The 27,855-nt window shown below is 34.6% G+C and overlaps 2 protein-coding genes across 6 annotated transcripts in view; both read right to left on the bottom strand.

The window, feature by feature from the left end:
- Positions 1-16,353, bottom strand: part of COQ3 (coenzyme Q3, methyltransferase) — a 21,482-nt gene extending 5,129 nt beyond the window's left edge. The window contains exons 1-6 of the mRNA XM_044917209.1: positions 16,244-16,353; positions 11,095-11,118; positions 10,126-10,243; positions 7,779-7,931; positions 6,215-6,314; positions 5,129-5,371 (exon numbers count right to left, since the gene is read on the bottom strand). Of these exons, the coding sequence (XP_044773144.1) occupies positions 5,129-5,371; positions 6,215-6,314; positions 7,779-7,931; positions 10,126-10,243; positions 11,095-11,118; positions 16,244-16,352 (747 nt within the window). The 5' untranslated portion in view covers position 16,353. The remainder of the gene's footprint in view (positions 1-5,128; positions 5,372-6,214; positions 6,315-7,778; positions 7,932-10,125; positions 10,244-11,094; positions 11,119-16,243) is intronic.
- An 800-nt stretch (positions 16,354-17,153) lies between these two features.
- The window catches only part of PNISR (PNN interacting serine and arginine rich protein), a 28,175-nt gene continuing 17,473 nt past the window's right edge, over positions 17,154-27,855 (bottom strand). For 3 of the 5 annotated variants that reach the window (XM_021693644.1, XM_044917640.1, XM_021693645.2), the window contains 7 exons: positions 27,308-27,498; positions 25,689-25,826; positions 25,155-25,254; positions 24,369-24,422; positions 23,133-23,303; positions 20,992-22,078; positions 20,600-20,747 (listed from right to left, as the gene is read on the bottom strand). In XM_021693644.1, coding sequence (XP_021549319.1) covers positions 20,717-20,747; positions 20,992-22,078; positions 23,133-23,303; positions 24,369-24,422; positions 25,155-25,254; positions 25,689-25,826; positions 27,308-27,498 — 1,772 coding nt within the window. In that variant the 3' untranslated portion in view covers positions 20,600-20,716. Of the gene's footprint in view, positions 17,215-17,339; positions 17,413-20,599; positions 22,079-23,132; positions 23,304-24,368; positions 24,423-25,154; positions 25,255-25,688; positions 25,827-27,307; positions 27,499-27,855 lie in introns of those variants that run through there. The other 2 variants (XR_006540483.1, XM_044917641.1) reach the window with 2 other exon arrangements.

Below are 27,855 nucleotides of genomic sequence, written 5' to 3'. Positions count from 1 at the left end.
AAAGAAAGAAAGAAAGAAAGAAAGAAAGAAAGAAAGAAAGAAAGAAAGAAAGAAAGAAAGAAAAAGAAAAGGAAAGAGAGAATAAAAAACTGAGGATAGGTTAAGGGACCTCTGGGACAACCTCAAGTCTACTAGCATTTGCATTAGATCTCAGAAGGAGAGGAAGGAGAGAAGGGCAGAAAATTTATTGGAAAAAATAATAGCTGAAAACTTCTCTAACCTAAGGAAGGAAGCAAACATCTGGGTTCAGGAGGCACAGGCGGCCCCAAACAAGATAAATCCAAGGAAATCCACACCAAGATACACAATAAAAAGTAAAAAATTAAGGATAGAGAATCTTAAAAACATCAAAAGAAAAGCAAATAGTTACATGCAAGGGAAACCCCATAAGGCTATCAACTAATTTTCAACAGAAACTTTGCAGGCCAGATAGGAGTGGCATGATATATTCAAAGAGCTGAAAAGAATAAACCTACAACCAAGAATACTCTACCTGGAAAGGTTAACATTCAGAATTGAAGGACAGATAAAGAGTTTCCCAGACAAACAAAAATTAAAAGTTCATCATCACCAAACTAGCCCTACAAGAAATGTTAAGGGGAGTTCTTTAAGCAGAAAAGAAAAGGCCATAACTGAAAGTAAGAAAATTATAAAAGGAAAAAAAAATTTCACTGGTAAAAGAAAACATACAGTAGAGGTAGTAGATCAAACATTTATAAAAGCTAGTATGAAAGTTAAAAGACAAAAGTAGTAAAATCAATTATATCCACAAAAATGAGTTAAGAGATACAAAAAATAAAAATATGTAAAATATGGTGTCAAATACATAAAAACGTAGAGGGGGTAGTAAAAATGTAGTGCTTTTACAATGTGCTTGAACTTAAGTGACCATCAACTTAAAATAGAGGGCTATACAAGTAGGATATTATATGTGAACCTCATGGTAACCACAAACCAAAAACCTATAACAGACACACAAAAAATAAAGAGAAAGGAATCCAAGCATAACACTAAAGAAAGTCATCAATCACAAGGAAAGAGAGAAAGAGAAGAAGAAAAGAACAGAGAACTACAAAGACAACCAGAAAACAATTAACAAAATTCTATACCTATTAGTAATTACTTCAAATGTAAATGAACTAAATGTTCCAATCAAAAGACACAGAGTGACTGAATGGATTAAAAAAAAAAAAAAAACACACATCTATATGCTGCCTATAAGAGACTGGCTTCAGACCTAAAGATGCATACAGGCTGAAAGTGAAGGGGTAGAAAAAGATAGTCCATGCAAATGGAAACAAAGAAAAAAAAGCTTTAAATAAAAGACTTCAGAACAGCCTATAACAAGAGACAAAGAAGGATATTAATAATGATAAAGCAATCAACCCAACAAGAAAATATAACAATTGTAAATTTACATGCAATGAACATGAAAGCACCTAAACACATAAAGCAAATATTAACAAACATAAATGGAGAAATTGCCAGTAATACAATAATAGTAGGGGACTTTAACACCCATCCCACTTATCTATCTATCAATAGATAGATCATCCAGACAGAAAATCAATAAGGAAACAGTTGCTTTGATTGACACATTAGACCAAATAGACTTAACAGGGAGATACAGAACATTTATATAAAAACAGCAGAATACACATTCTTTTCAAGTGCACATGGAACACTCTCCAGGATGGATCTCGTTATGCCCACAAAACAAGAATCAATAATTTTTTTTAAGATTCTATTTATTCATTTGAGAGAGAGAGCGCGCGCACGAGTGCACAAGCAGGGCAGAGGAAGGGGCAGAGGGCAAGGGAGAAGTAGACTCCCTGCTGAGCAGGGAGCCCCACACGGGGCTTGATCACAGGACCCCGGGATCACGACCTTAGCCGAAGGCAGACACTTAACCAACTAAGCCCCCCAGGTGCCCCAAGAATCAATAAATTTAAGAATATTGAAATCATACCAAACATCTTTTCTTTTCTTTTTTTTTTAAAGATTTTTTATTTATTTGACAGAGAGAGATACAGCGAGAGAGGAACACAAGCAGCGGGAGTGGGAGAGGGAGAAGCAGGCCTCCCGCTGAGCAGGGAGCCCGATGCAGGGCTCGATCCCAGGACCCTGGGACCATGACCTGAGCCGAAGGCAGACGCTTAACGACTGAGCCACCCACGCGCCCCCCAAACATCTTTTCTGACCACAACAGAATGAAACTAAAAATCAATTACAAGAAAAAAAAAAACTGGAAAAAATACAAACACATGGAGGCTAAACAACATGCAGCTAAACAACCAATGGGTCAACAAAGAAATCAGAGCAAATTAAAAAATACCTGGAGACATATGAAAATGGAAACACAATGGTTCAAAATCTTTGGGATGCAGCAAAAGCAGTTCTAAGAGAGAAGTTTATGACAGTGGCTTACTTCAAAGAAACAAAAAAAATTTCCAATAAGACAACCTAACTGTATACCTGAAGGAAACAGGAAAAGAATAAACAAAGCCCAAAGTTAGTAGAAGGAAGAAAATTATAAAGATCAGACCAGAAATAAATTAAATAGAGACTAAAAAACAATAGAAAAGATCAATGAAACTTACAGCTGGTTCTTTGAAAAGACAAACAAAATTGATAAACCTTTACCCAGACTCATCAAGAAAAAAGAGAGGGCCCAAATAAATGAAAGAGGAAAAGTTATAACCAGCACTACAGAAATGCAAAGGATTGTAAGAGACCACTATGAAAAATTAAATGCCAACAAATTGGACAACCTAGTAGAAATGGATAAATACCCCAAAACACACAATCTTCTAAGATTGGATCAGGAATAGAAAATCTGAACGTTACCAATTACTAGTAACAATTGAATCAGTAATCAAAAAACTCCCAACAAATGAAAGTCCTGGATCAGATGGCTTCAAAGGGAATTCTACCAAATATTTAAAAAGTTAAAACCTATCCTGTTCAAGCTATTCTAAAAGTAGAAGAGTAATAAATGCTTCCAAATTCCTTGACAAAGGGCAGCATTACCTTGATACCAAAACAAGACAAAAACACTGCAAGAAAAGAAAATTACAGACCAATATCCCAATAACTAAATTCAACAATACTTTAAAAGGATCATTCACCAGGATCAAGTGGCTTTTATTTCAGGGATGCAAGAAAAGTTCAGTATCTGCAAATGAACAAACGTGATACAAGACATTAATGAAATGAAGGATGAAAATCATATGACCATCTCAATAGATGCAGGAAAAGCATTTGACAAAATTCAACATCTGTTCACGATAAAAACTCTCAACAAAGTGGGTATAGAGGGAGCATACCTCAACAGGATAAAGGCCATATATGAAAACCCACACAGCTAACATCATACTCAATGGTGAAAAGCTGAAAGCTTTTCCTCTAAGATCAGGAACAAAATAAAGTCAGTAAAGGTGCAGGATACAAAATTAATATCCAGAAATCTGTTGCATTTCTATATACTAATAATGAACTAGCAGAAAGAGAAATTAAGAAAATTGCCATTTACAATCACAACAAGAAGAATCAAATACCTAGGAATAAAATTAACCAAGGAGGTGAAAGACCTAAACTCTGAAAACTACAAGACACTGATGAAAGAAATCGAAGACGACACAAATAAATGGAAAGATACACCTTGCTTATGGATGGGAAGAATATTGTTAAAATGTCTACACTACCCAAAGCAACCTACAGAGTCAATGCAATCTCTATCAAATTGCAATAGTATTTGTTACAGAACTAGAAGAAATAATTCTAAAATTTGTATGGAATCCCAAAGACCCCAAATATTGAAAAAGAACCAATTTGGAAGTATCACAATCCAAGATTTCAAACTGTACTACAAACTATAGTAATTAAAACAGTATGTACTGGCACAAAAACAGATCAGTAGAACAGAATGGAGAACCCAAAAATAAACCCACACTTACATGGTCAATTAATCTACAACAAAGGAGGCAAGAATATACAATGGAAAATGGTGTTGGGAAAACTAGACAGCTACATGTAAAAGAATGAAACTGGACCACTTTTTTACACCATACATAAAAATAAACTCAAAAGGGATTAAAGACCTAAATCTAAGACCTGAAACCATAAAAATCCTAAAAGAAAACATAGGCAGCAATCCCTTGGGCATCAACCTTAGCAGTATTTCTCTGGATCTGTTTCCCCAGACAAGAGAAATGAAAGCAAAAATAAACAACTGTGACTACATCAAACCAAAAACCTTTTGCCCAGCAAAGGAAACCATCAACAAAACCAAAAGACAACATGCTAAATGGGAAAAAAATTTGTAAGGAGTTAATCTGCAAAATATATATAAAGAACTCCTACAACTCACCAACACCAAAAACAACAACAACGACAACCTGATTAAAAAATGGACAGAGGACCTGGTAGACATTTTCCGAAGAAGACATACAGACGACCACCAGACACATGAAAAAATGCTCAACATCATTAATCATCAGAGAAATGTAAATCAAAACTATAATGAGACCATTAACACCATAAACCATAAAACACCAAAAAACAAAAAGGCCAGGTGACCTCTGACCTCTCTCAAATTCTGATCTCCTTTGGTCCAAGTTGGTCACAACAGTACCTGCTTAACTTCCTCATCTGGTTGTAGGGAAAATCAGTGAGATCATATATATGAAATATTCCTTTATAAGCTGAAAACTGTTATATATATCACATACAAAGTTACTTAAAAAATGCTACCTAAGTCAGTTTATACAAATCAATAATGGTTTTTATTGTTTTTTAAGTATCAATCCAAATCAATTTCTTAGTGATTGCCACTCAATATCTATTAAGTATTTAATCCAGAGTATACCAAAGAGAAAAAAACCAATTTAAATCTATTGTTTGTAATTTGTGTTCAGCACCAACACTTTTCAAGATTCTTGGATATCAAGATACTGTATCTGAAAAACCCTAGTACTGAGTGCAAGCTGAGAAGCAGAAATAATCCCCAGCAGAGATGCTATCCCCTAATCCTAGCTTCCTGGTTTCAAGTATTATGAAACACTTATTGCTATGGATACCTACACACACTCAAAAGAAAAAACAGACAAGTAAACCGGTTAAGTCTTACTTTTAACACTTGACAGCAGCACTGTATAAATGTTTCTAGATCAATCACATGTTCTACAACTTCAGAAGCTATAACAGCATCAAATGTTTCTGCCGTCTCTTCCACAATCTCTTCCAGGGTACATGCTCTGTACTCTATCCTCTTATCTAGGACTGGATCAAATGATTTATGGTGCTGTGCTGTCTTAATGTTCTCAGCCACAGGATCGATTCCAATAACCGAAGCTCCGAGCCGCCCTAGAGGCTAATAGGATAAAAAAACTGTTATCCTCAAGAAGAAAACAGAATACATGTTAGCCATAAAGAGCTTATCAAAAAGGAAACAAGATTAATCATGAGAGGATAATTATTGGAGATCATTTATGGGTACATGGAAGTTCATTATATCATTTTCTCTAGTTTGTACACATTTGACAATTACCATAATAAAAAGCTTAAGAGGGAACAATAATCACAACAATAAAAAACTTATGAAGAACTATTTGAGAGGGGAGTTCTGTATTTTATAGGTACATTTACACACACATAATAGAGTATTAACATATTTAAAGTGCACGAAAGTTATTGTGTTGATAGAAGATACAAAACAGAGCTGCAGGGCATAAATATACTACAAGTTGAGGCAAATATTTTTTACAGAAGGTGAATGAGTATTCTTCCAAGCACTCTAAGGCACCTAAGAAGGGGAGGGCACCCTGAGCAGGCAGTACTCTGTTAGGTTTTGATATTGAAGCAAGTGCAAAAGAATGGCTTATCATTGCATTTTAAACCAGTGGAAATTGCCCAATCTCTTAGAAGAGACAACAAAATTTTCAGAGCTATTGGAATGTCCAATTTTGTGCAAAACAAACAAAAAAACAAAAAAAAACACCGCAAAAATCCTCTCTATAATTTTCTGAAATTTTTATATATTTTTTAAGAAAGTGAAAAGCATATATTAGTTTTGTGATGGTAAAAAATATTAAGAATATTATTCATTTTTTTAAATAAACAATACTACTTGTTAAAAGGATAAATGAGTCACAGGCCTACTTTTTCTCAATTTTTTTCCCAGTTAAAAATGGCAGGAAAGTTGTAAACCACTTACTTCAGTTAATAATCCACCACCACAGCCAACATCAAGAATCTTGATCCCAGACAAAGGTTTTCCTGGCTGGTGCTGAGCAACTGTTTTTAAAAGATTGTCTCTTTTTTAAAAATCCAAAACATAGAAAAAAACAAATTGTTAATTTTGTCAGTAAAATCTTAAACGTGTACAATTTTCAAGGATATATTAAACTCTAATTTTAAATGGATTATTGATATTTGGGGGTAAACAGACCTTTTATTTTCCGCATTAAAGACTTTTTTTAATAATCAAAAGCAGGAAGGAGGTTTCAAGTAAAGCTCTTGAAATAAACTAGTAATAATTATGCGTTAACTATTACTTCACTAATAATCTAAAGAAAAAATTTAAGAACAATCTAGTTTAGATTCACCTAATTTTATTTGCTTGAGATAGCATGTCAAAGGAGGAATCTATTAGCTACATTGTCAGTACTTGCTAGACCCATTTCAAGTCAGCAACAAATAGGTTATATTTTACAGGGCTTAGAAGCAGCATACTGGAGATCTATATTTTGAGATTTTGCCTAGGTTCCCTTCTAAATGGATTCTCTTGATCTTCTAAGTTAGTGGTGTTTTCATGATCATGTAAATAGGCATCCAAATCAAGTTAACTTAATTCTAAGATAATCATAGTAACACTTTACCACATAAACAAACACAAGTACACACATATACACCCAGATATATAGACCTAACAGTATTGTAAACTATACTTTTAAATTGGACTGTATATGAATTTGAATTATATTTATATTAAAATAAATGTTATATTGGGGCACTTGGGTGGCTCAGTCAGTTAAGCATCTGCCTTCAGCTCAGGTCATGATCCCAGGGTCCTAGAATTGAACCCTGCATCAGGGAGCCTGCTTCTCCCTCTCCCCCTCCCCCTTGCTCATGCTCAATCTCTCTCTCAAATAAATAAATAAAATCTTAAAAAATAAATAAATAAAATGTTATATATAATAAGGATACCTTAGGATATCTTTTTTTTTTTTTTTTAAGTAGGCTCCACGCCCAATGTGGGGCTTGAACTTATGACCCTGAGATTAAGAGCTAGATGCTCTGGTGACTGAACCAGCCAGGTGCCCCTTTATCAAGACTGCCTAAAGGTCAAAGTCAGTATAAAATGACCTTGATGCCATAGTATCCTAGTTCCTTCTCATAAGGATTTAATTCTAATTAACCCAAAATTGTCCAAAAATGCTTCAAGTTAGTTAATAAAAGCAGCCTAGATTTTGGGTAATGTTATTTAAAAATTACTGGCTCAAACAATGGACATTGAAAAGGATCTAATTTCTTTTTTTTTTTTTTTTACGGACACTTCACACCCAATGTGGGGCTTGAACTCATGACCCTGAGATTAAGAGTCACATGCTCTACTGACTGAGCCAGCCAGCTGCCCCAGAATCTCTCTAATTTCTAAAGCAAACTTAAAATGTAGCATTTTGAACTTAGGTATAAACCAAGAGAAAAATAAACTTAAAAGAAGATAAATTATTGAAAAGAGTTGCATTTTAAAAGACTTAGAGTTTCTGGAATGTTACCTAATAAATGGCACCCTCAGGTCATTCATCGAATGAAGAAGTGCATATACTCCTTGTTCATCCCACCACCTGTGAGCCAGGGCCAGGAATGTTTTTATCTCACTGCTGTCTACAGTGCTTTGAGAAGTACTGTACAGTCTTGTCCAAGGGTACCTACGAGGTCAAAATGAAGAGCCAGGCAAACACAGACATTTAAAAAAATATAACATAGGATCTATTCATGCAGAAAGATATTCTAGTTTATAATTTCTTAGATTCTAAATACATGTATGGCTCATTTTTGATGCTTTAAAACTAGGTTTTCTCATAATCACACTGCAAATATATATATTCATAGATGGAAGAGAGTTGATTTGTTTTCAAAGTAAATTACAACAGAAATGGAAAGTTACAAGACTTGGTCTTCTGGGTCATATCTAATAGTAATGATGATAATAACATAATAATAGGAATAGTAGTAGTAGAGGTAGAAATAGTAATAGTAACCATTTATTGTGCACTTACTAAATGCGGGTACTATTTAAGAACTCTATATACGACATATGTCATCTTATTTAATTATTCTGGCAACTCTGTAAGGTAGGTCATATCATAATCCCTACTACACAGGTAAGAAAAGTGAGGCTTAGAGAGATTAAGTAAATGGTACAGCCAGGATTTGAACCCAAGTGCCCCATCTTCTCTTCATTTCTACTACTATCATCCTAGTCTAAGCTACCATCATCTCTTGGTTGAACTATTTATTGCCCTAGCCTTCTAATTAGTCCGCCTGCTTCCTACTGCATCTCCCTTCAATCTGTTCCCTACAATGCATCCAGAGTGTTCCAAAATATAAATATGATTGTGCCATTTTCCCACTTAAATACTTCCATGGTTTCCCAGTGATATTAGGAAAACAACTCAAAATCCTTAGAATGGCCTACAATGCTCTGAATTATTTGGTCCCCAATTTCTTCCTTTCCCAAATGCACTCTCTACTACTCTCCTCATCCTCCCCATTCCAGGCCCACGGGCCTTCCTTCATTTCCTTGCACTGACCCCACATGCCCCTTTCTCAGATACTTTGTACAGGTTGTTCCCTCTACCTGGACCATTCTTCTCACATTCCCTTGCCTCCTCTGCATACCTAATTAATTCCTTCAGATCTTAGTTTAAATGGAATGCCATCTAAGAAGTCTTTCCTGACTCTCAAAACTGGGTTATATTCCCCTATTTTAACTCCCATATAACTTTGTATTTCTTCATGGAGCTATGTGACAATTTGATCATGTCTCCCCACTAAACATCATGAGGGCAAGGTATGGACTGTCTCATTTACCATTTTATTCCTAGTGACTAGCACAGTTCCTAGAACACAGTTGGGACTTGGGAAACATATGTCAAATAAATAGTCTAATAAAGAAGGCCCAGAAAAGTATATAATTCACCTAATTTTTTTTAAAAAATCAAATGGGATCAAACAGGGACCAAACAAATCAGACACTATACCAAATTCCATGTCAAAGTATATGATAGGAAAATCCTCCAGAAGTTCTTGGATAAAAAAGAATAAGGTTGTTACATTAGAATAGGTAATACTATTCAAATTTTTACTGTGTTTTTCTTAGCTACATAGAGTACATTCTACATTGATGACTTATTATCCTTTTAAGAGTTAAATATCATGCTTCTTTAATATTACCTTATGAATATTACCATCTTTTTCTGTGCTTCATACAAAGCCTCAATAATCAATGACTAACATAGAACAGGTAACAGTAGGTGGTTGCTCAGTTGACTACCAATGATTTCACATACACCTAATTTTAAAGGAGCTAGCTTATTTACAAGAAGTAGAGCATGCACTTGGAAAACAGAGTTCATACCTTAACTCTATGCAATATTTTTCACAAGGTTAGAAATTGGTTTATAAAATACAACTACAGAAAGATATTACTTTGATTCAATCTTACCACCTAGAATTGTATAGCTATCTACCTTACCATATTTATGTTGTACCCAAATCATTTATGATTTTAAGCACTGTATTAGTTGTGTTTTGTCACAAGTGAGGAAGTAAAAAGTATTTCTCCAGGTAATACAGTCCTACATTAAAAATAAAAGCTACCTTTGAATATAGATGAAGGGTATGCACTACATGTATACTGTATTACAACTTTTCTGTAGGTTTGAAACTTTCTGGATGTAAAAGTTGTTAGAAGAATAAGAATATTTAGATAAATAAAAGATACCTTAATCAAACCACATAAGCTATTTCATACTAGCAGTGTTTATTAAACATAATCAATACCAAACTACTACTGTACATAATTATGTAAATATTTGCCACAGTAATGAATAAACTTACCTGTAAATTTTCATTCTATTCAAGCAGGCAGAAGTCATTTTGTAGGATTTGAACCACATGATTCTGTAGTCACTGAAAACCCATGGTTTACTTTGTGGAGTCCAACTGAACTGATTCTCTGAATAAATTGAAAAGAAAATTATTAAGTAATCTCCATGCCCAACGTGGGGCTCAAATTCATGACCCCAAGATCAAAAGTCACATGCTCTAACCAACTAAGCCAGCCAGGCGCCTCTGAAAATAAAAATTAAATGTCTAGAGAAAGCTCTGCACACTATAAATCCCTAATATGCATGTAACTGAAGAAACTATTTTACGCGGCAATCTCTTATTACAATCGATAAACAAAAGGGTTTTCCCCTTACTTCTGGATTTTATTCTAAAATATAAAATAAAGATCTAGGGGCGCCTGGGTGGCTCAGTCGTTAAGCGTCTGCCTTTGGCTCAGGTCATGATCCTGGGGTCCTGGGATCGAGCCCCGCATCAGGTTCCCTGCTCAGTGGGAAGCCTGCTTCTCCCTCTCCTGCTCCCCCTGCTTGTGTTCTCTCTCTTGCTGTGTCTCTCTCTGTCAAATAAATAAATAAAATCTTCAAAAAATAAAAATAAATAAAAATAAAATAAAGATCTTGCATTCTGCCATTTAACTCTAATCAGAAATTTCTGAAATTTTAATTGGCAAAAATAAGTAACGTATATGTAAAAGTTTTTCACACCATTAGTTTCTGCACCAATATTATGCCGCATAATTATAAAAAATGATATTTAAAATAAAACTATGTGCCCTTTTAAACTAAGATAATATTAATTCTGAGATTACTTTGTCAAAACTAGTTCAAATTCTGTCACATGTTAGCTACATGAAATGGATTTATACATAGGCTCAAAACCCTTTCCAAAAGAAAAATCTGTATGTATATGTGTGTGTATACATATCATCCAGAATCACTCACCCAGTCTATATGGTCAAACTTACATAGAGACTTGCTTTATGAACTAGTTACTCTACTGCAGAACATTCAATTGTTCAATAAATATTTAGACAAAGTAGACCTTAGAGCAAAGAAAATTACTAGGGACATTATAAAGTTCACCCAACTGATTTTTTGACACTGGTGAAAAGCAGTTCAATGAAGGAGAAATAGTCTTTTCAATAAATGGTGTTGAAACAATTGGATACCATAGACCAAAAAAGAAAACTTAAACCTAAATCTCAAACCTTATATAAAAATAAACTTAGAATAGATCATTGATCTAAATGCAAAACCATAATACTTTTAGAAGAAACTACCACAGATCTTCATGACTTAGGGTTAGGCACAGAGTTCTTCTTACATCTGACACCAAAAGCATAATTCAAAATAGAAAATATTGATTAAATTGGACTTAGAATTGAAAACTTTTGCCCTGCAAAAGACCCTGTTAAGAAAAAGAAAAGACAAATCACAGACAGGGAGGAAATATTTACAAAACACATACCCCACAAAGGACTTATATCTGGAGTATATGAGGATATTCTTTAACTCAACAGTAAAACCCAACTCCCATAAAACAAACAACAACAAACCAAGCAACCCAATTATACAATGGGTCTGGTTATTATAAAATGGGTATAGAAAGACATGAACAGACAATTCATCAAAGAGGATATACAGATGCAAATACGCACATGAAGAGATGTGAAATATCAACAACCATTAGGGGAATGCAAATGAAAGCCTCTACATACCTATCAGGTTGGCTAAAATATAACCATCCTGGTATAACCAAGGGTGCACTGGGATATGAAAGCAACTAGATCTCCTATACATTGCTAGTGGAAATGTAAAGTGATACAGACACTATGGGGAGTGGTTTAGCAGTTTCTATAAAAGTTAAACATACACATCATACAAAACAATTGCATTCTTGGACACTTATCCCGGAGAAGTGAAAACTTACGTCCACAAAAAACCTGTATATAAATGTCAATAGTAGCTTTATTCGTAATAGCCAAAAACCAGAAATACCAAAATATCCCCAAATAGGTGAATGGCTTAAACAAACTGTGAAATATACTAATCAGAAATCAAAAGGAATGACCTTTGATACAAGAACTTGGATAGATTTCAAGGGTATTTATGCTGGGGGGGACAATTTTGAGAGGTACATACTGTACGATTCCATTTATATAATATTCTTGCAATGGTAAAATTATAGTAATGGAGAACAAATCAATGATTACCAAGCGTTAAGGTCAGGGTAGGGTCTGACTACAGAGGAGTAGTACCAGGAAATTTCTTTGTGATTATGAACAGTTCCACATCCCGATTGTAGTAGTTATTACACAAATCTATATATGTGGTAACACGCATGTGCATGCACACACACACACAATACACACACACACACAAATGAGTGCATGTAAAGGTGGTAAAATCCAAATAAGGTCTGAGGTTTAGTAATAGTATCATACTAATGTCAATTTTCTGACTTTTACAATGTATTATGGTTAGGTAAGATATCACTGAAGAATAGGATGAAAGGCACATGGAAATTTCTGTACTGTTTTTGCAACTTCTCGTAAGTCTTAAATTATTTCAAAATAAAAAATTAATTTTTAAAAATTAAAAAACACAAAAGGTTATACTACAAAGTACCCCTCCTACCTTGCTTTTTCTACCTATCAAGGTATTGTAGAGATTTTTGCATAACCAAGCATAAAGAACTTCCTTTCTTTCTTTTTAGAGCTGCATAGTAATTCATTATATGGCTCTCTCATAGTTTATTTAAGCAGTCTCCTATTAATAGACATTTATTTAGGTTATTCACAAGTTTTTGCTATTCCAAAAACATAAGATTGAATTCCATAGGTAATTTCATATATTTTAGAGAGTACTTGTAGGTGAAATCCCAAGAATTACTGTTAAATGGCATGTGCATTTATAAATTTGTAATTGCCACTCATAGATGTTGAACCAGTTCCCAACCCCATGGGTAAAACCAGTTTCTAGTGTTGGCTTACCCACACCAATAATACATTGATAGTCACTCATGCAATGTATTATCAAAATTTTTTATCTTTGATAACCCAATAGGTGAACATGGTATCTCAGTGTTATCTGAGTTTATCATAAATGAGGCTAAGTATCCTTTCTTAACTTAATGGTGCTATGGTCTGAATGTCTGTGTTCTCCCCAAATTTATTCGTTGAAATCCTAACCCCTAAAGTGATGATATTAGAAGGTAGGGCCTTTGGGAGGTGATGAGGTCATGAGGGCAGAGCCCTCATGATTGGTCTAGTGTCTTTATAAAAGAACCCAGAGAGCAAGTTTGCTTCTTCTACCACGTGAGGACACAGCAAGAAGGCTCCATCGATAAACCAGGAAATGGGCTTTTACCAGACACCGAATCTTGGACTTCCCAGTCTCCAGAACTATGAGAAATAAATTTCTGTTGTTTATAAACCACCAGTCTGTGGTATTTTGTTATAGTATTCAAATGGACTAAGACAAATGGTCATTTATATTTCATGACTTGTCTTTTCACAGTCTGAATATTTTTCTCTTAAGCTTTTTGTTTTTTAAATTTTGTTTTGTTTTTTAGTAGGATCTTCACAGTCTGGCCCAAGGCCATTTCAACATTATCACACATACAAAAAAAACAGTTTGTGCTTCTAGGCCTTTGCTCATGTTACTCTCTCTTCCACCATTTCTATCTATACTACCTCTAAGACCTAGTTCAAATACTACCTTCCTTATGACTTTAGGCAGATAAATGAAATGTTATTATAGAGAATTATGTAAACTGTGATACATAGATAAAAATATATGTTTTTACTATTATGAAACTGCACATCAGAGATTTTAACACAGTCCCTGCTCTGTACTCAGTGATGACCCCTACCTTCCCTTCTCCTCCCCTATTTCTGTAAAATTAGCCTCTCAGTTATCAGTATTGCCAGAATTCTCAAGAGCTTTAACAACCACCACACCACAACTGACAGAAACTGAGTTTGTATTAATAAATAGAATGTTACCAATTCCTTCTCTACTTTGAATGTGTAATCATTTTGGTATTTAAGATTTTTAAGAAATGGAGGAAAACTTCATTTAATTCATTCAAAACATCATTTATTCAGAGCCTATAATGTGCCATGCCGACAGTGAACAAAACCTCTACTCTGCCAATACCTTAGTTCCAGCAATCATCATTTATTGTCTGGATTACTCTTAAGGTCTCCCTGAGCCTAGTCTTGCCTGCCACCATCCCACTTTCTACACAGTTGCCAAGTGTTCTTTCTTTTTTTTTTTTAAAGATTTTATTTATTTATTTGACAGAGAGAGACACAGCGAGAGCAGGAACACAAGCAGGGGGAGTGGGAGAGGGAGAAGCAGGCTTCCCGCGGAGCAGGGAGCCCGATGCGGGGCTCGATCCCAGGACCCTGGGATCATGACCTGAGCCGAAGGCAGACGCTTAACGACTGAGCCACCCAGGCGCCCCGCCAAGTGTTCTTTCTTAAATAGAAGTCTGATTCTATGCTCATTCAGTAATTTCCCACTGTCCTCAAGGTAAAGTCAATCTCAGGAGGTATACGTACCCTTTCATAGACTTGTCATGGCCTAAAAAGTCTCTCTCATCCCTTGCCAGTCTCTGCCCTCACCTCCAGCCTTCCTTTTCAAGGAACACTTTGCACTTTCCCAGAAATCTCACAGATACTCCAGTTAGTCCTTTGGCCACTCCAACGACTTCCAAAATTGCCCAACTCCCTCAAGACAGCTTCCTAAATACCTTGTTCAAAAACTTTCCCTGATCCCAAATATGTATTAGATGCTCCTTCTATACTCAGTCCCCAAATCTGAAAATATTTATATTTTTTTCTAAATTTCTGATTATAAAAGACATGTTTGCTGAAAAAATAAATTCTGAAAATATATAATGATAAAATGATGGATAACCACCTCCACCGCATATAATCACTGCTAAAATTTCGATGTATCTCTATTCTCTCCATATAGCTCCATTTATATATCTAAGATCATAATACTGATTTGTAACTTTCTTAACGCTATATCCGAATCATTTTTCCATGTAGACACACATTGATTTAAATCATTTTTATTGGCTGCACTATTTTTCATTGTATTAGAGCACCAACTTACCAACTCTATTCATGGGCCTATAAATTCCCCGTTTGACCCATTAGATCCTAATTTCAGTTCTAACATTTTTTGAGGAGACCTCTGAGGTATCGTTCATTTAAAAATTCCCAGTGCCTGCCACGCCTGGGTGGCTCAGCTGGTTGGGTGTCCAACTCTTGGTTTAGACTCCGGTCATGATCTCCAGATCTAGGGATCACGTTCTGCCCATCACGGACTCAGAGGGGAGTCCGCTTGAGATTCTCTCTCCCTCTGCGCCCCCGCCCTTAGAGGCTGGCTCTTATTCTCTAAAAATAAATAAATCTTAAAAGCAAACAAACTCCCAGTGCCTGGCACAGAGTATTTGTTAAATGAGTTTCATATAAAGGGTAAACTTAACTTTCTGGTTACTATTGGAAGTTAAATAATCAAACTGTCTTCTACAAGCATCAGGTTCAGTGCGTTATTTTTTTGATCTTATTTGCCAATAGGGTTTGTTGAATTAACCAAAAAAAAAGCAGTATGGCTGCCTTAAATTCTTTCTGAAAAAAGGCAAGATATGTGCAAACAAAACACAAATACAACGCTATCAAGAACTATGAGACAGCAGCTGGTGTCTTTTCTCGCTGCTGCAAAGGAAGAAAGCACATGACCTTGAGACTCCAGCAGGCAAGGAGTGGTCGCCGGCTCCCGAGCCAAGGGCTCAACCAAAAAAAGGCACAGGTCGCTGGATACATGGCGGCGGCCGGGAGGCTGTGCCCTCCTCGGCCAGGACCAGTAGTCCTGTTATTCTTCCCAGTCTCCGGGAAGGGGAAGGCGAGAGCCCAGGCCGGGGGTTCAGCCGACAGCGAGGGACCGGACCGAAAGTAGTCAAGTCTTGCGCTGACCCTGCGCGGAGCTCAGCGACAGCCCGCCGCCCTCTCCCGCGCCTGCGCAGAACAGCGGCCCGCACGGTGGGTTTGTGAGGGACCTTCACCATGCCGACCTGTTTAAGCGACACTCACCTGCCGAACTGGTTAAGCAAGCACCCTCAGCCTGTGTACCCCAACAACTAGATCTAAGCACTCCTAAAAACCGATTCCCGGAGGAGCTCAGCTTGCGGCCTCGCCACATCCTGAAAGGATCCACCTCCTTTCCGGTCCCTCCCGCAAAAGATCCCCAACAGAAAGGTTCCGAGATCCACTCTCGCACTGTCTGGAACGAGTCTAACCATGGTTGCATTAATGGGTGTTACATACGTGGGACTATAATTACTCTTCACGCTCAACTTCCGTCAAATTGCGCATGCAACTATGTTATAAGAGAACTTCAAAAGTCTCTATTATGCCTATTTTTATATGACCACCTCAAACCTCACGGCCAAAGTAGTCATGGATTCTGCTACTTCGTACTACGTAAACTAGCTTTTGTTCTTGTGTAGCTCTAATTATTTCATATTTAACACAGGTGTCCCAAAGACATTTATACTCCTTTAAGCCACTGACCCTTAGAATCCCAAATGCATGGAAGCACTTCTTTTCTAAAGGTAGGATTTTTTTCCCCTTTCAAGGCACTCAAATGGCAGAGGGCTAAAACTCTAAACTGAAAATTTAGTTTCTCCAAGTGACCTGGTAATATTCTCGATAGGGCATACATTATGTAGTAGGACTCAAGCTAGGCAAACCTCATTGAAAACTAAAACGGTGATCAGTTAATACTTTACTTCTAAATGTATAGAAGCCTCTCCTTGAGTAAGAGCAGTGATGTATTTCCAAGATTAAAGGCAAAAAAACCATTGTACATTTTCAACAGGCAGGGTCAAATTGGTAAAAGGTTCTTTGAATTAGTTAAATTTAATGCTCAGTAACTGTATTTCGCTTATGGCTTCTTAGTAAAATATTGACCTCCTCCTAAGTGGCTGAAGATTTTTTTATATCCTCTTCAGAGTTCCTCTCTCAGGACACATGACCATCTCTTCAAATGAAGGCACAAAGCTCTGGCACAAAAGAACATTTAGCATGTGTTATATTTGTTGGAATGACAAATCCAAGGAAAAAGAGTGCAAGTATGATTAAATAAAGTTTTAAAAGCTTTATTTAAATGTACGTTCTTTGAATGTACCCCTTCACTGGGCTTCAGAGTCTTCCCATTACCTTTTCAATTCAACAAAAGCAATCAGTGATTTGCCATAATACTGACACGAAACAAAAGCCTAATATCCACTAGTTTGGCCCAGATAAGCAAAACTAGCTCATTATAGTCTTCTCTACAAACATCAACAAAGGCTCTTCCAATGATGCTTAAACCCAGAGTTGTGTTGGTAAGACTAGCAGTTGTAATGTGGTATATGGCCATTGTTGGGAGAAGACCATTGCTATGTTCTCACCCACGTGTTGTAAATCAGCGTCTACAATTTATTTTACTATAAAACTAAAAATTTGGTATTGTGAAATTCACAACTTATAAAAATTTCTCATTCAAATTAAGGGTAAAGGGCTCCCTTACAGCTAACAGTTTTATCCCTTTGAAATGATATAAACCTACTCAGAGTTTAACTGGTAAATTTTTCATATTTACAGAATTCCATGTAAATTGGTAACTTAGGATAATTTCAACTTATACTACCATAATCAGACTGGCAGATTTAATCCTTTGTGTATTTAGAGGAAAACTCTATAGATAATACCTGATAAACCTTTGTGGTATATAATGTAACTCATCACACGAGTTATGTTAACGGCTAAAACAGCCTATTTTCTTTAGTGTTAGACATCACAGCCAAATTCTACTTAAAACTGAAAAACTTAAGGGCTACAAGTATTCAAGACCTTAGAAATAACCGAATTCCCCCCTTTCACAGTTGAAGAAATTGAGGCTCATAGTGTTTATGTGATTTGCCCAAAATATATTAAGCAGCAGAGTCAGGACAATCCAAGGGATCTAGTATTTCCATTAAACCAGGATTAGTACATTTTAGAAACTTCAATAAATGAAAATAGACTTTAATGTATATAAGAGAAAAACTCCATTTAAATGTAAAGGTTTCCATAAGACAGTATTACAGAACTTGAACCTTATACAATTCCTATGTAAAAATTCCCACATAAAATAAAAAATCTCACCTACTAATTAATTATACCTGGTGTGTTTCTTTGAAGAAACAGTAACTTAGACATTAAAAAAAAAAATAGACTATGTTTGGGAAGTTCCCCTATTGTGTATTATACCATTAGAAACAGATGCTAAAAAAAGACATTTTACAATGGCAGAAAACATATACACTGAGATTCCACACCAGTCTTTATTTATATTTTGGGGCCTTCATGAAACAAATCTTGTAATTACCTCTTCCAAATTACATTTTATTCTCTTAATGGTGTGGTTTACCCCCATTGCACAAAAACAAGTATGATTAACACACTAGAAATATTTTAAAAGAGAACCCCAAGACAATTTTATTAACCAATTCAGACCAATGATTGTCTCAAAAGTTGAATCTATTGATTTTCTGGTGGTGTCATTTTAGATTTCATAACCAAATTATGTATCTATTTAACTTATGTGTGTTAGCATTCACATCCCAAATCATGGAAGCCCTATTTTATAAAATCTTACACTAAGGTAAACATACTTCATTACATGTCAGTGAAATGATGAATTCTCTAAATTATCCATAAAACCTAAAAAACCCAAATATCTAATTATAACACTGATGTATCTACTAATAATCACATATATCATGACTGTGTTTTAAAAAATACAGATTTAAATGATAAGAAGCTTGCATATTATGGCAGAGTAAATAAAACTGTCAAATATTATTTTTGGCTCTAGTCATTTGTCTTGCCCAAAAATGTGCGTATCATAGCCAACAGAACTTTTCTGTAGAATTTTATTTTGAAAATAGTTTCACCTGAAGATTGATCTAAAAAACATTTTAAGATATGAAAATGTTATACAACTTATCTATTACAAATTAATCTGATAATTCTGCAATTAGGTACATTGTGTTAGCTCACCTACATAAAAAATATTGCACATTTTCATTTTGTCTCCACATGTGACTGATGTCTAAACTATATAGAATTCCAAACTAAAGTTATTCTGTGAATATCAACTTTATAAATATCAGAACTAAATGCACTGTAAAACAACCATTTTGGTAAACATGCATTTATTCACAGTTGATTTATCTCCTCTAGATAAATGCATAACTGCTCAAAATTATTTAAGAACCTATGCAGAGGTACAAGAGCACACTTAACAAATCTATTTCTACCTTCATTTTGAAGAAACACTGATCTTGGCAAAAATCTGGCTTATTTTAAAATGAACTATTGCTGGTAAGAAGGCATACTTTAAAACTTTTCCGTGACCTGCACCTGCTCGTTTCAAATTAAAATTTAGAAGTATTTGTTTTCAGAGATGTATCTGACTATTGTGGCATAAGTGAATAATCACATAAAAACAGACCCTGAAAGCAGTCGAGCATTTAAATGCCTGCAGAGCCTCATTTTACTTGTAAGTTATGACTGCCTTAAATAGCTAGACCACTCACTGATCATAATTGTAAGAAAGTGACAAAACCAGACCATTTTAATGTCATGAAATTGACACAAACCTGCATAATATAGCACTCCTCCACTGAGCTGAGGTCATATTATACTTTAAAAATATAAATAAATATATTGAATTCTGAGTCTTATTTTTGTAATACCCCCAGTGTTTGAAATATGATTCTAAAACAGAAGTGGATAACTGCAGAATATAGTTCCAGACTTGACTATTAGTGTCAAACACAATTATTCCTTATAAATGACTCTAATGGTGCACTGGCTTGATTGATTCCAGCAATTTCATTGTACAGAAGTAAACCATACTTTATATACAGAGAATATATTACTTGAAAATCCTCAAAATAGGAAGAAAAGTTTAGAAAGCTGTCAAATGTTTCCAAATGAAAAGTAAAGGTCTATTTTTGGCTCTTTTCCACACCCTTAAAATTGGAATTTGACAAAAATCCATGGGTACAATTTACAAACTTTGACAAACTACTAAGTTAAAACCATTTTCTTTGGGGAAGATGAGAGGAAGTACCTTTAAAACCTGTTATACAAAATTCCAGCTGCCTTTTTATAAAAGTACGTTCCTTAGATTAAAATCATAAAATTAAGGTGCAAGAGGTTAACAAAAATGAACTGAAGAGCTTTATTGACATCACAGTACATTCAAGAATAATTTTAAGAACATTACAGCTGAAAGAGAATGGCATGTTTATAGTCTTATTAAGCACTATTTTTTGAAAAAAATGTAATACAAAGAAATCCTATTAAGTAACTTGGAGCAGCATTTGGAAAAAGTACACCTATTTACAGGTTAAAAAAAAAAAAAAAGATTCTGGTTTCACCTACACAGCCACAATGTGCCTCTATAATGAGACAAGCCCTTAAAACTCATGGAATTTTTTAAACATCATGGCATTCTTGCCACATCATTCCTCAGCGTTTACGACGGGGAGGGGTTGTTGATCTGAAAAAAAAAAAGGGAAAAGACAAATTTAAAAATAAAAATGTATTTTACACTAAAGAATCTGCAATTTTTAAATAAATACTATTATATAGGATTTCTAAAATTATTTAAGACTATGATCATTTATCAAGTACCAAACTGAGTTTATTAAAGAGAGAGAGAGAGAAAGGACACTTTCAACTTTGAATAAATTCAGTCAAATTTTTTTTAAAAATCAGACAAAATACTTTAAAAAGTATACTACCTTGATCGGGACTTAGACTTGTGTTTGCGGCTTGCCTTCTTACCAGACCTTTGAGATTTCTCCATGGATCGCGATCGACTATGTTTAGGCTTCTTAGCCTTCTTTTCTTTGCTACTTCCTGGAGATTCAGAACTGCTCCTTCCACTAGAATCAGAGCCTGAATGTTTTTTGCTATCTTTGGTAGTACTTTTCTTACTATCCTGTCTAGAATCATGTCTGATAATTTTAACAGATATAGAACCACTCCTAGAGAATGTTCTTTCACTTTCTCGTTTCCTTTTTAACCTATCATCCTGACTACTGAACTTAAAATCTTTTTCTTCCCTTTTTTGTTTCTCTTTTCTTTTATCTTGTTCACGTTCCCTTTCTTTGTCTTTCTTTTTCCTATCTTTATCTATACTTCGGCTCCTCTCCTTTTTTCTCTCTTGTTCTTTAGCCTCACCTTTATGCTTATGACTGCTCCCACTAAGATTTCCACGTTGATCATCAATTTTACGCCTATCTCGACTCCTACTGCGACTGGACCGATTGGTTCGCCTATCTCTTGAGCGACTTCTACTTCTACGTCTCTCTCGAGAAGGACTCCGATTTCTTCGTCTTTCTCTTTCAATGCTATTTCTATTAGATCTCCTCCTATCTCTAATCTTTACTCTAGCCCTATTGCTCTCTATTTTAATTCTGCGAGAGTAACTTCTACTTCTACTCCGTCTAGCTTTAATTGTTGGAGATCTACTCCTACTATGTCTTTTTTTCCTTTTAGGAGAAGAAGATCGAGAAGAAGTACGACTACTACCTGAGCTAGAACTGTATGAAGAGCTAGAGACAGTACTACTAGTACTACTAGTTCTGCTATTGCTACTGGAACTACCACTACTAGAACTTCCTGATCTACTCCTTCCTTGTTTCTCTTTTTCTTTATGCTCTTTTTTTGGTTCTAAAACTGACGTAGTTTCATTTGGAGTTCTTTTCTTTTCATTAACCACATCACCGTCTGCTTCTCTTGCTTCTAGTAGTGATAAACTATTTTGCTCTTTATGGATAAATTCATTCATCTCTTTTGTAACCCTTTCTGTTTGTTGCTTTTCTTCTGAAACAGAAAAAGGCAAAAATACTATGAAAAGTCAAATGTATAAAGAAAAAAACTCCCAAATTACCAAATTTCAAGCTATTAGATGGTAACAGTAAAACAGCATTCTTCAACAGAAATAGGATACAAGCCACATAAGCAATTCAAAATTGTCTAGTGACTACTTTAAAAAAACAGAGATGAACTTAATTTCAATAGTTTGTTATATATATCAATATATCAAAAATATTATCATTTCAACATGTAATAAATTTAAAAGAATACTAAGATATTCTGCCTCATAAAATCTTTCAAATCTATTATGTATTTTATACATACTTACAGCATATTTCAATTTAGGGTTAGCTACATTTCAAATGTTCAATAGCTACATGTAGTTAGCCATGCTCTTGGACAATACAGCAACAGAGTACCAAACTGTAAAAGTACATTTGAAGCCATTTGAAAAGATTTCCCTTTAGTCCAATAGGGCAACTTAAAGGTAAGTAAGTAATTTATAGGGAATTTTCAACTGCTAACTCTTAATAATTACCTTCCCAACTGTCCAAGTAGGATTTTTCCAAAAACTTCAAAATACTCTTTCAGTCAGTATTCCTAATATTCCTAATATCATTAAAGAACTACAGTCATATATAGTATTTTGCATAAAAAAGCTTCTATTAAGTCCTCTTTTTATTTCCTCAAATATACTAGCTACACATTAAATATTCTAGCAACAAATTACTTTTCAATAGTTTTACAAATTTCAAAAGCCTTTTTTCATTTTGAGAACTTTAGAAATAAAAATACACTGTATCTTAATTTACAGCTACTGAAATTAACGTCTTACAAAACAAGACAAAGTTTACCTTTTGTAAACTACATATTTTGAATACTACAATTAATTTTGATAAAAACTACAAATAAGCCAAAACTCTTAGTCTCAGTTACATCACATACTATCTATATTCTAACCATTAATTAATTCTATCCTTGATATTGTTAGGTTGGTTAAAAAAATAAAAAGAAACACAATCAAAACTAGACAAAAATTAAGGGAGTCTAAAAGCTATACCTTCCATCTGTTTATCATGTAACAGCTGCTGTTCTTTTTCTTTTCTCCAAAACGCTTCCTGTTTTTGCCGGATTCGGTGCCGTAATTCCTCATCATCAGTGTCAGATGACTCAGAGCCTCTGTCACTCCTCTCATCTTCACTGTCTCCTGATCCATAACCACCCAGTCCACCTGTGTGCATAAAGCCCAGTCTATCATATGGAAAAGTTATTCTATACACTAAAAAATTTTTAAGGTCCGAGAAGAAAGCTAATTTCTTTTTTAATTGCCTTTTCTTGGAAGAATATGCTTATTCGGGGTGGGGAGGAGTATAAATTTCCATTCTTAAGGTGTTCATAAATCCCTCCTGAAAATTAACAGAATCTCATTCTTTCTGGAGTATTTCATATATTTCTCACCACAAAGGAACCGTGATAATGATTTTGTTTTACTGTTCACCCTAACCAATAAAACCATTTAACAGGGCAATAACAAAGCCTCACTAAAGCACAGTCAATTCAACTACCAATGATCCTAAAAGTATTTCTAAAATTATTTCATTGTTCAAAGCTCAGAAATCCCAGGTAGAATGCAAAGTATTTTTTCCCTAAAAAAATTAGAATACTGTAATTCTCATTGATCAGAAATGGTATGGTGCTAAAACTACTCCCCACCCTGAAGTGACCTAAATAGTAATCATCACAAAATCACATGGGCATTTGGTTCTACCCATTTCTGTTGGTCCCCACAAAGATCAATTTGATATGATGTGGAAAAGGCATGTTTAAGCTTTTATATACCTGAGAATATACCATGCAAAGAGCAAATTATGAACACATCACTACTATTATACAATGATACTATAAGATAAACTCTTTTCCTCTGTGTTAAAACTCGACTTAACTACAACACAATCTAAATAAAGGTGCTTAAAGCATTAGTGGATAGGTTCCTCCCTAAAGCATGTATGCAATAGTTTTGAAAGTGAGCTTAAATATTATCACAGCTAAATTATGAACTATTACAACTTTCCCCAATAAACTATGAATTAGTCACATTTATAATGATTTATAATAATCCCTCTGTGAATGTTTTAGTCAAAAAAATAGGCAAACCTTTTAGAGACTGATATAAACCTAAGACCTAGGTTTTATAAACTGAGTAGGAACAGTACAGTTTCAAAACAGAACATGTAGAGAGACAAGGTAAGTGTGAGTTTCCCTTTAAGGCCCTCTCACAAATAAGGAAAACACTTACCGAGTCCAGTGAGGGAAGCCAGTGCACTGGACTGTGCCAGCTGTTTTGCAGGAGCTTTGTATCACATCAACAACAGGAACAACATGTTAACACAAATAGCCACGATTTCATAGTCATGAGAGTCTATGGTATTGTTAAATCTACTACTATTGCTGCTTTTTGGGGAGAGAAGAAACATTAAAAACATAACATTCACTTTAAACCAGTAGCATGTCTGGCCTTGAAATTATAATTCTGAAGTGAGCTGAAATTGGTTTATAATGATGAAAAATGTTGACCAGTACATCAAGTATTTTATTTTTGAGGTATGGTCCATAATTTAATTTTGCTTTCAATATATTTTGTAAGTGTTACTAAAAATGGGGGGGATGAGTGAATTTCTTGCTTCTGTAAGAATTACAAGTGGTAAACTGTGAAAACTGAAGGTTCATAATTCATTAGTGAAACTGAACTGTATTAGAAGTTATACACCAATACCATGGTATCTATAAAAAAAACAAAATCAGGTGAAATAAATTGAACATCAAGAATTTTTCCACTATACATTTTATAGAACAACAGCATAATTGCTAATTTGTGCTCAGGCAAGTTGGGTAAAAGAAAAATATTTGTATAGTTTTAATATGGTGTCTTCAAACCTAACCTTTCCTGGAGAGTTAAAACATGCAAGAAGAAAATATTCAAATATCTGCTAGAATTCAGCAAGGACAACCAAAAAAAGTCCAAAATAGCCACCAAAACCAAAATACTCCCAGAAAAACAAAACCAAGAACACCCACAATATACCTTTCGTTGCTTTCCGGTGTGCATCTTTGGCTACATAATAAATTTCTTCATCTGTGACATCTAGTAGAATTTCGGTCAGAAGCATTTTTGTCAGCAACATCTATGAAAGGGTATTTTATGTGTTTATATATATTTATGTATATTATTTCTAATTTAATTATTATAGTTACTAATACAGTTTGATATTCTCAAAAAATTTAATGGGCAAAGCCATTTTATAAAACATTTTTAAAGAAGAGATTGTATCAACCATTCCAAGGAACTGAGTATCTTGAAAATTATTCTAAAATACAAAAACTGGGGTGCCTGGGTGGCTCAGCTGGTTAAGTGTCTGACTCTTGATTTCAGCTCAGGTCATGATCTCAGGGTTGTGAGATCAAGCCCCATGTTGGGCTTCATGCTGGGCGTGGATGGACCCTACTTAAGATTCTCTCTCCCCCTCGACACCCCCTTTCCCGCTCTAAAAATAAATAAATAAAAATAAGAAATTTTTAAAAACCCTGTACATATGTGGCAAGAAATTTAACATTCTACCATTTGATACTCTTTCTCTTCTTCAGTCATCTCTGGTTCGCTTTGCTCTTCTTGAGGAACTGGAGATGGACTTCTGGTGACTTTTCCACTACTAGCAGCCTCAACATTTTCAGTGTCTTCATCTTCCTCATCACTATCCTAAACACAAGTAATAGTATGGGTAGCCCAAATTCAGGCTTATAATGTAAAATCATTACTTTACACACTCTATTTTAAAACTCTAAATTAAAAAGACTATGAAACAGATATTTATACTACAGACTTCATTTAGTAGTATAAAGTATTACCTGAAAGGAAATATAAGATTACAAGATAGCTTATGATATTCAATTATTTTAATTACGTCTCAAATTTTTTTCCTTAGTCAATTTTGACTTTATTTTATAAATAACTAGAAATATATCATGCCAAGACTGACTTAATTAATATCCATTATATATGATGGTCCTGAAATGAGCGGCTTGTAAAACTCTGGGTAAGTGGACCACATTTATATTATTCAGTATAACTTTTAAAACTATAAGGTATTTACCTAAAATCTTATGACTTAATTTGCTTCTTTTTTGCTATGAAATGCACAGATAAGAAATGAGATGTACTTCAGATGGAGGAAATGCCAGCAGTTTGCTTCTGGCTGTAGGCTTTCAGTCCTACTAAGTAAAAGACAAGGTGATCACTGAAATACTAGTTTGGAAAGACTATCTGAATCAGGGAAAGACTATATGGAACACAAGGCCAAAGGCATTTGGAAGGAGAGGGAAGATAATCTCCAAACAATTCTTTGACACTTAAACCTATTAAATCTGGAAATCCACTATTTCACCTAAAGAGTTAAAAATTACAAAAAAAAAAAAAGTGAACTTTAATAGTGGCAGTCTTTTGGTTCTTCTTTGTCTTCAACAAAAACACATCTTTGGCATGGTTCTTTTGTCAAAAGATAAAAGTAACTTACAGCATTCGTGAAATTTAAGCTAAACTAATGTCTGCTTAAATCTAGTTACCCTGCTGTCTCCCTGAGATTTATTTCTGAAGCACAAAATGGCCTTGGGAGGCCGACCTATTTCCAGAGTTGCATACTGGCCCGTGCTGTGGCTATCATGTCATCTGAGAGCACATTACTGGTAAATAAAAAAATTTCTAACCCACTCAACACCATCTAAGTGATGAAGCTTTAAAGTTAAATTTAACTTTGTTACTTTTAGTGCTCATGTCAGAAACTATTAAAGTTATTACATCATCTGGTATAAACACACATTTAAATGTTCAAAAAAGGCAGATTTACTCCTCTTTTGCCATTTTAACTTAGTTTTGTCTTATAATCCGCCACTAGGGAATCAGCTGTACTGAAACAAGAAAATAGATTCGTTTCTCAAGGTAAGACCTATATAGCATCCCACAGAATAATTTCTCTCTGGAAAGAAATGTTTTATAAACTTACTGCCTCTTTTCTCCTTACTCTACCCTCAATAACTACATAAAAACATAATCCTCAAAATACTTACTAAAAGTAATCTCAAGAATATTATACTAATACTTTTCTATAGGCTAAATTAATTTAGTTCAATAATTTTCACATATAAATCACACGGACTTTCATGTTAAGTGATTCTAACACTTACAAATTTACTTCTCTGAGGTAAACGAGGGCCATCTCCTCCTTCAGCATCTTCTGTGGCCTTCTTTTCTTTTTTGGACAATTGTGAACGTTGTTGCTCCATTCTTTCTTTCTCCAACTTCTTCTGCTTTTCACGTTCCATTTTTTCAAGACCTTCTCGAATCCAAGCTGGAAGAGTCCTGCGTTTTACTGCATCTGTTTCATATGAAAAGATGTATTTCTAAGTTAAGTAAAAATCATAAATGCATCAGTTCCTTATTCTTGAATTTCTAAAACTTTTTAAGTAAATTAAAGAATCCTGGTGCCACTTGAGTACTTATAACTATTATTCTCCAGTAAGACAGTGGTAAAGCAACCCATTAACCATTATGCTTCTCTTTAAGATCATTTTTAATGACAGCAGTGAATACTGTGTTAATGCTTATAATAAGCCAGGCACTATGAAAGCACATTAAGCCATCATCTTGCTTAATTAAAAAAAAAAAATCACTATTACTCAATCTCTTTTACAAATAAGAAAACTGAGGCTCATAAAGATTAAGTGATGTGCTC

Source organism: Neomonachus schauinslandi, chromosome 8 (genome assembly GCF_002201575.2).
Source record: "Neomonachus schauinslandi chromosome 8, ASM220157v2, whole genome shotgun sequence".
In the NCBI taxonomy this organism is placed as follows: domain Eukaryota; kingdom Metazoa; phylum Chordata; class Mammalia; order Carnivora; family Phocidae; genus Neomonachus; species Neomonachus schauinslandi.
This window is presented reverse-complemented; position numbering and strand designations above follow the sequence as displayed.